This window comes from Eutrigla gurnardus, assembly GCF_963514095.1.
Source record: "Eutrigla gurnardus genome assembly, chromosome: 15".
Classification (NCBI taxonomy): Eukaryota; Metazoa; Chordata; class Actinopteri; order Perciformes; family Triglidae; genus Eutrigla; species Eutrigla gurnardus.
In genome coordinates, this window is record NC_139938.1 from 21,693,515 (window position 1) to 21,709,540 (window position 16,026).

Sequence of the window (16,026 nt, forward strand, 5' to 3'; positions counted from 1 at the left end):
TACATTATTTTTATGGCTCAAATTAAGTAATTAATTGCTGTCTGAAGGACTAACAAACAGATGTGAACTCGAAATAATGCAAAACACAAAAACATCTTCACATGATGACATCATCAATAATCAACAATCAGTGGTGATAATAACCCAGCAGGTCAGACTTTAATGTGTCAATTCAGTAATGAGAGGCCTTAGGAAGAAGAAATAACACGACACTAATCAATAAATAAACAAACGTCACATTAATATCCGTTCAAGAGTTTCAATAAATAAACGTTGAAAATAGATTTATAAGATCAAAAACATTTAAATTCACTTCGAAAATTTGAAAATTAAACATTAATTTAAACATTTCAGTGTGATTCATTTCTACAGAAGAAGAAAAGAGAACGAGATAAGGAGTGTGCGTGCGTGTGTTTGTGTGTGAGTGTGTGTGAGTGTGTGTGTGTGTGTGTGTGTGTGTGTGTGTGTGTGTGTGGTACCTGGGTGTCCATCTAGTCTCTGGTCCCCGTCACCTGTCCTCAGGTAAACCATTAACCTCTAACGGTCATAAAACTCCACTTTATGGAAACTTCATGATGAACACTGAAGCCTTTTATGGCCTTGTTGCTTGTTGCTGCTCACCGTGACCCAGTCTGCAAGACCTGGACCAAGGGCCCCTTACAGCCAAGGACCATTTAGAGCCAGGAGCCCCTTAGAGCCAGGGACCCCTTAGATCTGGGAACCCGTAGATCTGGAAACCCCTTTAAAGCCAAAGGACCCCTTAGTGCTTGCGACCCCTTACAGCCAAGAATCCCTTACAAATGAAGTCCCCTTAGAGCAAGAACCCCTTACAAATGAAGTCTCCTAAGAGCCAAGGAACCTTTACTGCCAAAGACCCTCTTACAAGCAGAGGCCCTTTACTGCTGCGGACCCCTAGAGCTGAGCACCCCTGACAGCACCCCTGACAGCCGTTGAGCTTTTACAGGTCATATATCACCTGCTGCCATCTTGTGTTCAACTATTTAATATACATCACCACATTACAATAATAAGAACTCTAGATTTACCGGATAATAAATAAATCACACATTTAGACACGAATTATGATAAAAAATATATATATATATATATATATGAAGAAATAATCAGAAAGGAAAGAAAAACATGTTAAAGTTTGGTTGGTGCTTTTAGTCCTCTAATACGTCCGCCGCCTATCTTTAAATACCGCCTCTCGGACAATTTACACCTCATTCGTTTCTGACGATCCAACTTAACACCTAATCAACATGAGCGGAAGAGGTAAAGGCGGGAAAGGACTTGGTAAGGGAGGCGCCAAGCGGCACCGTAAAGTCCTCCGTGATAACATCCAGGGAATCACCAAGCCCGCTATCCGCCGTCTGGCTCGCCGCGGCGGAGTGAAGCGAATCTCCGGTCTGATCTACGAGGAGACCCGCGGCGTGTTGAAGGTGTTCCTGGAGAACGTCATCCGTGACGCCGTCACCTACACCGAGCACGCCAAGAGGAAGACGGTGACCGCCATGGACGTGGTCTACGCTCTGAAGAGGCAGGGACGCACCCTGTACGGCTTCGGAGGCTAGACCTGATCCCGAACCTAGACCCCAAACCCAAAGGCTCTTTTAAGAGCCACACACTTCTTCTGAAGATGCAGATCGCCTGTTATTGTAAAATGTATTAATTAATATACACTTGCAACTACCACAATTAAATCGCATAATCTATGACGTCAGTTTATTGAGAACTACATTTAGAGCAACATTTCGATGTCTATATGTGTGTATATATGTATTTGAGTTAAAAACTATGGAACTAGGGAAAGTTCAATGTTTTGAATCTTTGATCTTAATTAAAAATGTGCTGCACTTATCTATTTGTATTCATCTGCATTAAATTGATATTTCTTCTCAGGTAGTCGATTGATGACTGATTGATTTATCTGATCGCTGCCTGTTTTTGGATCGATAGGAGAAGGCAGGTTCACCTGGACTGGTCTGTGCTTTGTATATATAAAAGACTTCAGGACTGTGGCTGTGTCTGGCGCATGCTCAGTCGCAAGCGCAAACGGCAGCCAATCCGGTGCAAGCGACAGCACAGTCTATTTTGCATCGAGCGTGTAGATATTACAACATTTCTGCAACGCGGATTTATCGCTCTAATCTGTCTCTGCAGCAGTTATGGCACCTGATCCAGTCAAAGTGGCGAAGAAGGGCTCAAAGAAAGCCGTGTCCAAAGCCGGCAAGACCGGCAAGAAGCGCAAGAGGAGCCGCAAGGAGAGCTACGCCATCTACGTGTACAAGGTGCTGAAGCAGGTTCACCCTGACACCGGCATCTCCTCCAAAGCCATGGGCATCATGAACTCCTTCGTGAGCGACATCTTTGAACGCATCGCCGGTGAGGCTTCCCGTCTGGCTCACTACAACAAGCGCTCCACCATCACGTCCCGGGAGATCCAGACCGCAGTCCGCCTGCTGCTGCCCGGGGAGCTGGCCAAGCACGCCGTGTCCGAGGGCACCAAGGCCGTGACCAAGTACACCAGCTCCAAGTAGACCTGGTCCACCGACACCACAAAGGCTCTTTTAAGAGCCACACACTCGTTCTAGAGCAGCTGGTCCTCGATATCACCAACATCTATTAGTGTACAATAGAAGTATGCTTAATTACAAAAAATGACCAGATTGTTTTTAATTTTAAAAGTCCCATATTATGAAAAACGGTGTCCTGCAGTGAGATAGCGGTGTTTCTCTAAGTTGCTCACAGCCAGACACGCAATTTGCTCTGTTGTTGGTTGCACAAATCAACATAAGGGCTTATATGCTGTCCCAGCAACAGAAGAGACAGTTGTTGCGTTTAATTTTTAATGACAATGTGCCAGCTACGGTTCGTGTTAACTTGTATGTCTGCTTCCTCATTAGCATTTAAAGGTGTGGCACAGAAACGGCCTGTTCTGAGGAGAGCTCATTTGATCAACTTTTAGACAGCTGAAATTCAGTGTTGTTGGACCTCTGACAGTTGTGTGAAATTGATGAAAAACAGTATAATATGGGACCTTTAACTTAAAAAAGATGACTTGTGTACATCACCTACTTGTAAGACTGTAAGGGTCGGTTTAAGATGACCAGGTTTTATTACTGGTCTATAAAACACTTCACTAACAAGGGTCATTGTTGGTTTCTGACATGTCTTTTTAAGTTTATTGATATTTTTAATCAATGATGCTTTGTGCAGCACAATGAATAGGAGAAAGCACAGTATTTACCTAGATGTTGACGCTGAGTAAATTATTAGTTACTACTGTAACTTTACAGCAATACTCAAAGAGGCAAAATATGAACGCAGACCGAGAAACTAACAACTGATTGTTAACTTCTGGGATTCTGTTGTAAGTACGAACAAGTGGAAATGTGTAACAAAGGATCTAGAACCCAAAATGCTGCTTCAGTGTGGTGGTTCTGGTCTTTTGTGGTTCTGGTTCCTGCCTGGCCTTTTGTTGTTCTGGTTCCGTCTGGTCCTTGTGGTCATGTTTCCCATTTAGTCTTCTGTGGTTCTGGTTCCCGTCTGGTCTTCTTGACTCAAGCAAAGAGAGAATATAATTCACTCACACAGTAAGAGACTCGGCTCAGATTCAGGTCCAGATTTTCGATGAACCCGATGAGACCAGCAGCAGATACCAACATCCAGCTGTTCTGGGCTCCATCCAATAAGACGTGATGGATCGATGCCAGCGGATCCACCTGCAGCAGGTAACCGCCAGACTCCCCGGCCGCACCTGTGTGTTTACTACCATCGACAACTTCCCCGGTTCCGACCCGATAAAGCTCGTTGCTGAAGCGGGTTGTGAGTTGTTCTCCCCTCACACGTCCCCGCTTCCCGCAGCTCCGCCGTCACGTTTCATATGCGACACTTTTACGCGTTTTTAGAGCCCAAATGTGAAGAAAACGCGCCGCGACTTGTGAGAGGTGACCGTGAATCCGAGACGTTTCAAGCCTCCTGGACTTAAATAAACGAGTCCTCGTCACCGAACATGAGACCCGTCTGGAGGGAAGAACCTGTCCTCGCCACTGTGACAACAGCAGCGTCTTAAGACATCCATATTTGGGAGATTTTAGCCCCAAACCGCGGGAGAGAAAACACAAAGTGTCCCACATTTGAGCCGCGTGCATTGACTCTCCACGGTTCTCATGTGGCTTGTAAGATCCGCCTCGCGCCGTCAGTTAGACCGCAGACACTCACACACACTCACACCGATGGCAGAAGACGCGCACAAGAAGAAGGCGGCGACCCGCGCCACCAAGAAGGTCGGACCGGCCCTCGGGACCCTGATCATCAGCGCCGTGACGGAGTCTAAGGGGCGCGGGGGGGTCTCTCTAGTGGGGATCAAAAAGTTCCTGGCTGACAAAGGCGTGGACGTGGTGAAGGCCAGGACCCGCATCATCAACACGGTGAACAAGCTGGTGGAAGACGGGACTCTGAGTCGGGCTACGGGGTCCGGGGCTTCCGGGTCCTTCAAGCTCGCCAAGACCGTGAAGGCGGCGCCCAAACCCGCCAAAGTGGCGAAGACCCCGGTGAAGGCGCAGAAAGCCGCCGTTAAAACCCGGAAGCCCGTCGCCAAGAAGTCCCCGGCAAAGAAAGTGACAGCTAAGAAAGTGACAGCTAAGAAAGTGACAGCTAAGAAGCCGGCAGCGAAGAAGCCGGCAGCGAAGAAAGCTGTCAAGAAGCCCGTCGCTAAAAAGACCCCTAAAAAGATGACCCCCCAAAAGGCCGCGAAGCCCGCGAAGAAGACCACTCCCAAGAAGAAAGCTCCAGCAAAGAAAGCCGCAGCCAAGAAGTAAGGCGGCTCAATCAGCACACGGTGCACCAACGGCTCTTTTGAGAGCCACCAAACCTTCGACTAAAGACCAGACCCCCTGTTTACAGTTTATACGGTTATTCCGTCTGATGCAGACTTCAGTAACGAGCCAAGAATGAAACCAACAGTGATGGAGAACATGAACAACATAATAATAATAATCTAATCCATTTGACATACAGTTCAGGATACAATTCAGGATTTTTTTTTCAGGTGGAAGTTAAGTTACTATTGAAAATCAACATAATGTACATATCTACATAAGAATAAGAGGTGGTGAATAGGGAGTGAAGTAATATAAATATATATATATATTACATATATATTACTTCACTCCCTATTCACCACCTCTTATTCTTCTACACACACACACTCTTTTATATCACTCCCATGAACCAAGACCATTTTTTATGGTGTTCAGTTTTTTTATTGCCATGCATTTTGCAAAGTAAGAGAACCAGGCCTCCATTGAAACTTTATGTGATAAAGCTCTGCTGCCCCTGGGGGCTTTGGGGGGGTCATCAGACCTAAAACCTGTTTTCCCTGTATTTTGAAGGCAATGGCTTAGATTTATTAGGTATTCATGGGAAAAGCATCATAATATGTCAGGATAACAGCATATCAAAAATATGTGGTTATAATGGGAGTCAATGTGTTTAAATTGGGCCCGAGGTGAAAGGGTGTAGGTATTCTATACACCTTACAATAGAGGGGGTCATGGAATTTTAAAAATAATAATAAAAAACAAATCCTGGCCAAGTTTCATATAATTAGCCTTTAAACTGACGATGTATCGACAATCAAAGAAGTCAAAAAGGCAGAATGTACACGTTTGGTACCCCAGGGTGCCTCGAGGGTTAATTGTTGCCATATCTAAAAATGTTCTAATTTTTACCTGAATAATACATGTGTAAGTGTCTGATATTTTAGTTATAATGAAACTATGGACAGTTCACAATCACCCCCAGATGTTAAACATGCAACATAAAAACCCGAACTTTTAGATAACAGGGAAGAAGTAAGGCCCGCTGTCTTCATGCAGCATTTGTTCATATGTTAAACTACTTTTTCATTGTTTCCTTCCTTGCAACCGCTGTGTGATTGGTGTACTTGAATTTGTTTGTCGAATAGTTGGGCAGCTGCAGCACATGTGACTCGCGGCTCGGACCAATCAGCGCCGCCCTACTGCGGCAGCTCCTTGATAAAGCCGCCGTTCCCCGTCAGACAGCATTCGTTCTCTCACTGTGAACACAGAGGAGCCTGATCTACTACGATGGCCAGAACCAAGCAGACAGCCCGGAAGTCCACCGGCGGGAAAGCACCGAGGAAGCAGCTGGCGACCAAGGCTGCCCGTAAGAGCGCCCCGGCCACCGGCGGAGTCAAGAAGCCCCACCGTTACAGGCCCGGAACCGTGGCTCTCCGCGAGATCCGGCGCTACCAGAAGTCCACCGAGCTGCTGATCCGCAAGCTGCCCTTCCAGCGCCTCGTGAGGGAGATCGCGCAGGACTTCAAGACCGATCTGCGTTTCCAGAGCTCCGCCGTCATGGCTCTGCAGGAGTCCAGCGAGGCTTACCTGGTCGGCCTGTTCGAGGACACCAACCTGTGCGCCATCCACGCCAAGAGGGTCACTATCATGCCCAAAGATATCCAGCTAGCCCGCCGCATCCGTGGAGAGAGGGCTTGAGCTGACCTGAGACCAGCACAAGATAAACGGCTCTTTTAAGAGCCACATACACACCCATAAAGAGTTACGTCCTCCTTGTCTAAATATGTCCAAAAACACATATCATAATGACCGCATGATAAGCAAATGTAAATAATCCTCTTTCTATTATGTTAAATTGTGATGACCTCTGCTCTAAAACATGTTGTAGCAGGAGGGATCCCTACAGATCTGAGCTGTTGGTCTTCGCTGACATTTGTGTACATATATATTTCAGTTTTATTTTATACGGTCATCAAATGCCATGAAAAATACCTCTGATTTATTTATTTGATTATTTTAATGACAAATAATTGATAAAATAAACGGGAAAAACATGATAATGCAGCTTTGCTCAGACTAAAACTGCATATTTTAAAAAAGACTTTCTCCTATTACCTGTTGGCATCTCCTTCAAAAATCAGACAGATTGACTGACTTGATGTTCCCTTTTACAGATCTTGTGCTGCACGTTTGCACATGATGTCTTTAAAGTATAGTCATCACATTAATTCATGAATTCTAAGTAGTAGTTGACTATATGAAATCCTTTATTTTCTCATTTCAAATGGATGGAATAAGTCACAGTAAATTCTGATTAAATGTGTCCAACAAATGTAACTTTCATAAAACTATTCAAACATACAAATGCAACTAACGTAATATGAAAGGGAATATTATGTGCATCGTGGAAATTATTTCACTAACTTTCGGTTTATTTCACAACTCTTTATTTTGAAACACCGCCTAAGAAATCCACCACTTTACTGTAGTAAACAAGAAACTTGACCTGCTCTTCTCTGATTGGCCGACCACAGCTGCGCTCCCTCTGGCCAATCACGGAGTAGCTCGGTTTCCGTTATATAGCCGGTGTTGCCGCCATGATGCATACATTTGTTAGACGCAACCAACAAATAAACAATGTCTGGACGTGGTAAAGGCGGTAAGGTCAGAGCGAAGGCGAAGAGCCGCTCCTCCCGGGCCGGGCTTCAGTTCCCCGTCGGCCGTGTCCACAGACACTTGAGGAAGGGTAACTACGCACGGCGTGTCGGCGCCGGAGCCCCGGTGTACCTGGCGGCGGTGCTGGAGTACCTGACCGCTGAGATCCTGGAGCTGGCCGGGAACGCTGCCCGCGACAACAAGAAGACCCGTATCATCCCCCGTCACCTGCAGCTGGCCGTCCGCAACGACGAGGAGCTCAACAAGCTGCTGGGCGGAGTGACCATCGCTCAGGGCGGCGTGCTGCCCAACATCCAGGCGGTGCTGCTGCCCAAGAAGACCGAGAAGGCCGCCAAGAAATAACTTCTCAACCGGCTCAGACCACAACAAAGGCTCTTTTAAGAGCCACCCACCACACTTAAAGAGTCACTTTCCTTTTTCACTGTGTTTATTAGATGCAGTTTTATTACCTCCCAGTTCTTTTGTTGGAAGCCCAAAGATGAACCGGAGAAGTCTTCAGTTCACAGATATAGTATTTATTCAGGTCATAGGTAAAGCATGCATTTCATCTTCTTGGGCTGGGACTGTCACGTACAGATGAGGTACAGATTGAACGTGCATGCAACCAAGCGTTACTGGTCAGTTATCTCTGAATTTACAGAAGTGTAATATGAAACATGCATCGGTGTTCAACGGGTTCCTGCTTATCAGGTTAACATGTCACACGGCTCCAATGATCACAACCAGTGATTTGAGTTCAGTAAAAAAGTCTAAAGTGAACAATGTAAAAGCCAATTCTAACATTTCTGAATATTTCCAGAACAGTGAAGCTATCTCACTCTGTTCGGGTTAACCAGCTTCTTCTCGCTTTGGCCAGGACTGTTAACTGAGGGGCCGTCCAGACGAAGCAAAACGACATTTTTTCTTCGTTTTGCCTTGGCGTCGTTTCAAGAAAATCCAAGTCCAGACGAATCCACTGAAAACGACTCAGCGCGCTGTAGTACATATTCCAGGCCCTTATGCGGCGCTGTTTCTGCTACAAATTGCTATGGCAACACGTGTGAGTTACGGCTAATCTCCGCCCACCACCCGATCAATAAACACCCTTAAGATGACAATTTGGCCCGTATAAATAAAACCAACAATAAGCATCAACAGCCGTCACCTTAAGGACCTTGACGAGGCGTTCTCACACGTTGGGATGGATTAATTAGACAAATAAATGCCTACATTCATGGGATGTTAGCTAGCGGTTGTTTGTTAGCATCGTAATAACGTAGCTTTTCCCCCGGAATATCGCACCCCTCTCTCGGCTCCGTTTTTTTTTCATACAGCGGCCCTGACACGCAGACGTAGGCCCTACAGACGAGCAGAATATCTGCTACGAGCACGGAGGCCGCCGTTATTGTTGTTGTTACGAGACGTCGCGGGGGAAGAAGTCAGGGTCGAGGGGCGGGCCGATGACGTATTGGTGTATTCGTTTTCGCCGTCTACACGAAACGGAGGGGGGGCCGTTTTTTTCTTTTCCACCCTGAGAGCTGGTTTAAAAAAAGTGTGTTTTCACGCTGCGGAAACGCCAGATTCGTATGGACGGCAGGGCTAAACGCACAAGACTTCTGCGTTTACGCACTGAAAACGTTTACGTGTGGACAGGCCCTGAGAAAAACATTTAATTTCCGGATCACAGGTGATACAACACTTGACGCGTCCATATGGCGTCATTTTCCTGCGTCTCGAGACATTACGTTCAATCGAACCTGCTGTTGTGATTTGAATGAGCATGCGCCAAACCGAGCCACGGTCCTGAAGTTTTTTTGCATACAAAACGGAGACCAGTCCAGGTGAACCTGCCTTCAGCTATTGTTCGTGAAACAGGCATCAATCGACTACCTGAGAAGAAATATCAATTTAATGCACATAACAAAAAGTGCAGCAAATTTGTAATTACGTCGTATAATAATAATAAGTCGGTAATAATCGTATGGATCATGATTCTTAATTATGATTAGTGTTTTAATATGTTAAAGACACTCTCTCCCCTGCCAGCATGTTGTCTAGTCATGGATATAGAATTTTGGTTACAAGTTATTGAATCGTTAAAAAAAAATGGCCTTGAAAACGAATCACCAACTATTGTTAAATAGTTGGACATCTGATGAGATACTTACATTATTTATTTAATAATGCAAGTCTAATTCCATGAATATAAAATAATCATTCAAAAATAAATCTGTCTCTAAACTGGTATCTGCAGAATTAATGGGGCTACAAGGTGAAAATGTTTTCAATTTCACTTAATTTATCACCATATAATTGTAGAAGCAAATCAGTTTATGTCATAAATCGAATGTTTGCTCTAAATGTAGTTGTCAATCTGACAGAATGTGCAAGATCATTGTGGTAGTTACAATTGTGTATTAATAATAAAATATTACAAGAACAGGCGACCTGCATCTTCAGAAGAAGTGTGTGGCTCTTAAAAGAGCCTTTGGGTTTGGGGTCTAGGTTCGGGATCAGGTCTAGCCTCCGAAGCCGTACAGGGTGCGGCCCTGCCTCTTCAGAGCGTAGACCACATCCATGGCGGTCACCGTCTTCCTCTTGGCGTGCTCGGTGTAGGTGACGGCGTCACGGATGACGTTCTCCAGGAACACCTTCAACACACCGCGGGTCTCCTCGTAGATCAGACCGGAGATACGCTTCACTCCGCCGCGGCGAGCCAGACGGCGGATAGCGGGCTTGGTGATTCCCTGGATGTTATCACGGAGGACTTTACGGTGACGCTTCGCGCCTCCTTTACCGAGTCCTTTCCCGCCTTTACCTCTTCCGCTCATGTTGATTAGGTGGCAAGTTAGATCGTCAGAAACGAATGAGGTGTAAATTGTTCGAGAGGCGGTATTTAAAGAGAGGCGGCGGACGTATTAGAGGACTTTCGCTACTTTTTTTCATCTCCTCAGAGAGCGTGAGCGAAATCGTGTTAACGGACCACAGTTTTAACAGGATTTAATATTTAATATTGACTTAAATAAAAACACAACAGAACGTCAGAATGAACACGAATCACTCTTATTGATCATGACCTGTATATTAGATGCATTGATCGTTCACGGCTCATTAGATTATGTATTGAATTGTCCATGGTTCGTTTCTTTGATGTTCACGGTTCATTAGACAGTTTATTGAGCATGTGTTCGGTTAAGTAGATATAACATTTGAAGGCAAACAATGAGATATTATTATTAAAATACATTAATATAGTTGGCCATACGTCTACATGATTAACAACAAAAATGATGGGAAAGTGGGTGCCCAGTGAGTTAAAGTCACTACAGTTTAAGTACATATATAACATTAAATATAATCCGGTCATTCCGGGGTTTTTTTTGTTAGTGTACTTCTAGTTTACACTAATAGATGTTGGTGATAACGAGGAACAGCTCTCAGTAGAACGAGTGTATGGCTCTTAAAAGAGCCTTTGAGGTGTCGGTGGACCAGGTCTACTTGGAGCTGGTGTACTTGGTGACAGCCTTGGTGCCCTCGGACACGGCGTGCTTGGCCAGCTCCCCGGGCAGCAGCAGGCGGACTGCGGTCTGGATCTCCCGGGACGTGATGGTGGAGCGCTTGTTGTAGTGAGCCAGACGGGAAGACTCGCCGGCGATGCGCTCGAAGATGTCGCTCACGAAGCAGTTCATGATGCCCATGGCTTTGGAGGAGATGCCGGTGTCGGGGTGAACCTGCTTCATCACCTTGTACACGTAGATGGCGTAGCTCTCCTTGCGGCTCCTCTTGCGCTTCTTGCCGGTCTTGGAGGCTTTAGAGACCGCCTTCTTCGACCCCTTCTTGGCCGCTTTTGGGTTCACTTCCGGCATTATTCGCAGATTTATCCCGTCAGATGAGATAACTCGTCCGGAGACTGAACGATCTATTTATATTCGCTTCGTGCGAAGTTGACTGCGCTGTCGCTCGCACGGGATTGGTTGTCTTCTCAGCAAGACTGAGCATGCGCGAGTCACTGCACAGAGTCCCCCCAGCGAACCGTCACCCGTAACCGTGAAGTTAGAGACCTGGGGCCTGTAATACGAAGCGTGTTCAACATACCCAGGGTATCTTTCACCTATCCAGCTTAAGTAACCCTAACAAAGGCAATCGGAGACAAGCGGTCACACGAAGCTGGTTGTCAACTCGTTAAGTCAACCCAGGGTTTCCCTGTCCAGCTATGAGCCCGTGCACAAACATGGACCAGTCTACGGGCACCGGGGAGGCGTATTTCACGTACGAGAAACGAACCATTATCTTACAGAAATACCAAGAAGTTAAACATATAATACAGGCAAAAAGCACTCTGCTGATAGTGGTAGGGTTACCGCCCCATGTACCGCCGCTCACTGCAGCGATCCCGGGTTCGTGCGGTAGGAGGCAGCAGACGTTGTTCACGATCCGCTAATAAACAAAGAAGAAGAAGAAAAAGAGGAAGTGGACGAAGAGGAGGCTAATGAAAGCATGCTAAAACAAACCAAACCATAGCTAATTCGTGTGGTTTTTCTCCGGTTGGCCAAGTCTCTCCGCGACATGTCACTACGGTGAGTCGTGTAATTCATCGGTCCTTCAGCTCGTTGTTATTTCATAAATGTATTGCTGCCCTTGCTAGCTAATGGAGATGGGTGTGGTCTGCTAGGTAGCATTAGCATGTGGTAACTATCTGCTAACGTTACAGATATTCATAATGTCTGGAAACATCGATAAATTGGTGCGTTTCATTAAAGGAGGAGTGAGACGCGTTCAGCTCCGTTAATGTCAGACACACTAGTTCCCCTTTCATACCAGACTCCCTTCAGAAATCAGGTAATTTAAAGTTTGCAAGAATACACAACCGTCACCCGTATGACGTCAGTGTCGCACCAGAAACAAGCATATTTTATTATAAATTCATGGAACCTTCTGTACTCAGAAACAGTCGTTTAAACAGATTCTAGACTTAAAGAAGAGCTTTGCTCGTCGTTGGTCCTTTAAGACCAGACCACTAAACCAACACGTCAGCTGGACGCAGTTCAGTGCTGAATATTACATCACTTAATTGACCAGCTGCTGAGTCCAGGTGTGTAGAAACCACCAGTCACATATGAGCTTCACCCACTCCCACAGAGAAATACAAGAGAGCATGCTGCGATTAATAATAGTAACAGTAATAATAATAGTAGTAGTAGTAGTAATAATCAGGTGTGTTGTCTCATGTCTCTGCAGCCTACTATGGAGGAAGTGAATGGCGTCTCCGTGGCTGCTGGGAGATGTGTGGACGCCGGCGTCCTGCTGCTCGTCCTGCTGCTCGACCTGCTGCTCCGGACGTACAGCTGGCTGCTCCGCCTCCTGTCGGCCGCCGCCTCCCTCCACAACACGCTGCCCGCCGTGAGCGCTTCCGGTCTGGTGGAGTACTGGAACTTTGCAGTGTTCTCCTTCCTCGCCACCACCGAGGCGGTCTCCCGGGCCACCAGCGGCGCCCTGCACGTGGTGGAGGGCTGGCTGCAGACACTGGGCGGCGTGTTTGAGAGCTTCAAGATGGTGGGACACCTGTCGTGTCACGTGGCGTGGCGCACCAAGGAGCTGCTGCACAGCTGCTTCCTGTCCGGGAGCTGCTTCCTGAGACAGACCTGCGACGCCATCTGCATCGCGCTCCGCCTCGCGCTCTACTTTATCAACACAGTGGTCAACATCATCCTCATCGGCACGCAGAACTTCCTGTCCGTGTTGGCGGGCACCTGGGAGGCGGTGGCGGGCCCCGTCCACCGCATGGTGGAGCTGGCTCTAACGGCGCTCACCTTCCTGTACAGCTGTCTGGTGGGGGCGTCCGTGCTGCTGTGGACGCCGTGCCAGCTGCTGCTGGACTTCCTGTCGGCGCTGGCTCGCGTCCTCGTCTCCGTGTTGGTGGTGGACTCACGCGGCCTGCTGGTCACGGCTGCCGCCGTCTCTCTGGCTCTTCTGGTTCTGAACCCCCGGCTTCCTGTCCTCGCCGGACAGCTTGGCCTGCACGTGGTCAACGCCACGCCCGGAGCTCGTGGCGTCCAGATGCACATCCGCAGGCTGCACACGGTCCTGCTGGAACAAGCTCCAGCCAATCAGGAGGTCCATACTGGGACGCCACAGGAAGTGAGCGGGACGGACGCGGGGGCTTTGATTGCTGCGGCTGGCCTGCCGCCGGCCAACGGGCTGAGCACGCCAGACTCTCCGCCGCTCCGCGCTCAGCCGCATGGCGAGGTGGCGAGGACATCCACCCCAGAGGACGGCGGCGTCCCGCTGACGGACAGTGAGCTGCTCCTCCTCCTGAAGGAGCAGGAAGAGAGGAAGAAGTGTGTGATCTGTCAGGATGTCAGCAAGACGGTGCTGCTGCTGCCCTGCAGACATCTGTGTCTCTGCCGCCACTGTGCCGACATCCTCACACACCGCCGCGCCACGCAGCGCTGCTGCCCGCTCTGCCGCCGCGACATCACACAGACCATGGACGTCTTCCTCTGATGGACGCCGTCCTCTGTTGGACATCTTCCTCTGATGGACGCCGTGGTGCCACCTAGAGGACCAAAGGACCAAACTGTTGATTTCAGTGAATGATGACTGGATGAGGTTGTTTTGTTGTTTTGTAGCTGAAACTTTTCTTTCTTTGTGATGAAGCTTCATCTGAAAACTTGAAGATATAATAATATTGATCTTTATTGATTAACTGGATCCATGAGTCATTTGAGGATTTGTGCCAAAGACAGTATTTGTGTAAAAGAGCTTTAAAATGATGTTCCTTTTGGTTAATTTGTATATTGAATATTTATTTAAAATAATATGAAAGTGGAAGACGTGTTTGATTCTTCTTGCTTTGTTTCCATGACGACCTGACGCCATGACGTCAACTGCTCATCTTCACATGTTTCATCCTTAATTGTAAAACGTCTAAACTACAACAAATTTGAGTTCATTTGTTGTAGTTCTGGGGCTTTGGATCGTATCACATGATCTTCATCCACAGATTGACTAGTTTTCATAGCACCAGAGAGGAGGCAGGGCTTCCCACCACGTAGACCCGAACCAGGTTCTCCTCCATCAGGGCTGAAATCACCACTAGTGCTGCTTTGTACATGTTGAAGCCCCAGAGCCACCAGGAACCCAGACCCAGTCCTGTCTGGATTCAGACAGGACGTGACTGATTCACTGGATTTAGCAAGACCCACGTGGGCTGGTTCACCACAGCTGGAGGAACCAGAACAAAGTATTGATCTGTGATTTAATATCAATGACCAGTTGAAAAGGATGCTGAAATAACTCCATAATGATGGTGGTCAGTAAAAAGTGCTGAGTCATGCTTTGTTAGGTCTGTGCAAGATCACAAGATAACTACTTTTAAAATGCTGGTTATCTGAATGGAGTCTGGTTGATGGGTGCTAGCTATGCTAACATTGTAGCTGCTTTTTATTTATAATGAAACACCTGCAGAACTGCTGGACTCTCTCTTTACAGCAGGTAAGTGAATGCACCACGTATACAGTAGTAAAGAGGTTTCTGTAATTGATAAGCTAAAGAGCTAGCATGCTAACTCCACGTAGGGAGGATGTCTGGAGGTTAGAACCAAGTACACTCAACAAAAATATAAAACGCAACACTTGTTTTTGCTCCTATTTTTCATGAGATGGACTTAAAGATCTAAAATTCATTCCAGATACACAATATTACCATTTCTCTCAAACATTGTTCACAAATCAGTCTAAATGTGTGATAGTGAGCACTTCTGCTTTGCTGAGATAATCCATCCCACCTCACAGGTGTGCCACATCAAGATGCTGATCTGACATCATGATTAGTGCACAGGTGTGCCTTAGACTGTCCACAATAAAAGGCCACCCTGAAATGTGCATTTTTTTGCTTTATTGGGGGTCTGGGGACTCAGAACCAGTCAGTATCTGGTGTGACCACCATTTGCCTCATGCAGTGCAACACATCTTCTTCGCATAGAGTTTATCAGATTGTCAATTGTGGCCTGTGGAATGTTGGTCCACTCCTCTTCAATGGCTGTGCGAAGTTGCTGGATATTAGTGGGAACTGGTACACGCTGTCGTATACGCCGGTCAAGCACATCCCAAACATGCTCAATGGGTGACATGTCCGGTGAGTATGCTGGCCATGCAAGAACTGGGACATTTTCAGCTTCCAAGAATTGTGTACAGATCCTTGCAACATGGGGCCGTGCATTATCTTGCTGAAACATGAGGTGATGTTCATGGATGTACCTGTATTGCACCTGTGTTCTTCGTCCATAACAGATGCCTGCCCATACCATAACCCCACCACCACCATGGGCCACTCGATCCACAACATTGACATCAGCAAAGCGCTCACCCACACGACGCCACACACGCTGTCTGCCATCTGCCCTGAACAATGTAAACCGAGATTCATCCGTGAAGAGAACACCTCTCCAACGTGCCAGACGCCATCGAATGTGAGCATTTGCCCACTCAAGTCTGTTACGGCGACGAGCTGGAGTCCAGTCAAGACCCCGATGAGGACGACG

The 16,026-nt window shown here is 47.1% G+C and overlaps 6 protein-coding genes and 3 pseudogenes across 9 annotated transcripts in view; 6 read left to right on the forward strand and 3 right to left on the reverse strand.

Moving 5' to 3' along the window:
• The window catches only part of fam53c (family with sequence similarity 53 member C), a 157,946-nt gene that overhangs the window by 45,889 nt on the left and 96,031 nt on the right, over positions 1-16,026 (reverse strand). The gene's annotated exons all lie outside the window — the stretch shown is intronic.
• LOC311025762 (histone H4) lies at positions 1,249-1,717 on the forward strand. The gene has a single exon (XM_084028848.1). It carries the CDS (start codon positions 1,266-1,268, stop codon positions 1,575-1,577), a length of 312 nt encoding a protein of 103 aa, XP_083884974.1. The 5' UTR covers positions 1,249-1,265; the 3' UTR covers positions 1,578-1,717.
• On the forward strand, positions 2,162-2,573 carry LOC311025243 (histone H2B 1/2 pseudogene; annotated as a pseudogene). Its single transcript has one exon. The product of its transcript is annotated as a histone H2B 1/2 pseudogene (transcript).
• Positions 4,242-4,973, forward strand: LOC311025281 (uncharacterized protein; the record flags this gene model as incomplete). The annotated part of the gene is made up of 1 exon (XM_084028132.1): positions 4,242-4,973. One exon carries the CDS (start codon positions 4,242-4,244, stop codon positions 4,824-4,826), a length of 585 nt encoding a protein of 194 aa, XP_083884258.1. The 3' UTR covers positions 4,827-4,973.
• LOC311025240 (histone H3.2) lies at positions 5,765-6,569 on the forward strand. Its single transcript, XM_084028075.1, has one exon. It carries the CDS (start codon positions 6,117-6,119, stop codon positions 6,525-6,527), a length of 411 nt encoding a protein of 136 aa, XP_083884201.1. The 5' UTR covers positions 5,765-6,116; the 3' UTR covers positions 6,528-6,569.
• LOC311025472 (histone H2A pseudogene) lies at positions 7,460-7,908 on the forward strand (annotated as a pseudogene). The gene has a single exon. The product of its transcript is annotated as a histone H2A pseudogene (transcript).
• LOC311025864 (histone H4) lies at positions 9,870-10,336 on the reverse strand. The gene has a single exon (XM_084029002.1). It carries the CDS (start codon positions 10,313-10,315, stop codon positions 10,004-10,006), a length of 312 nt encoding a protein of 103 aa, XP_083885128.1. The 5' UTR covers positions 10,316-10,336; the 3' UTR covers positions 9,870-10,003.
• Positions 10,877-11,353, reverse strand: LOC311025241 (histone H2B pseudogene; annotated as a pseudogene). Its single transcript has one exon. The product of its transcript is annotated as a histone H2B pseudogene (transcript).
• Positions 11,935-14,309, forward strand: LOC311025502 (E3 ubiquitin-protein ligase RNF26-like). Its single transcript, XM_084028424.1, has 2 exons — positions 11,935-12,061; positions 12,723-14,309. The coding sequence occupies exon 2, from the start codon at positions 12,729-12,731 to the stop codon at positions 13,986-13,988; it is 1,260 nt and encodes a 419-aa protein (XP_083884550.1). The 5' UTR covers positions 11,935-12,061; positions 12,723-12,728; the 3' UTR covers positions 13,989-14,309.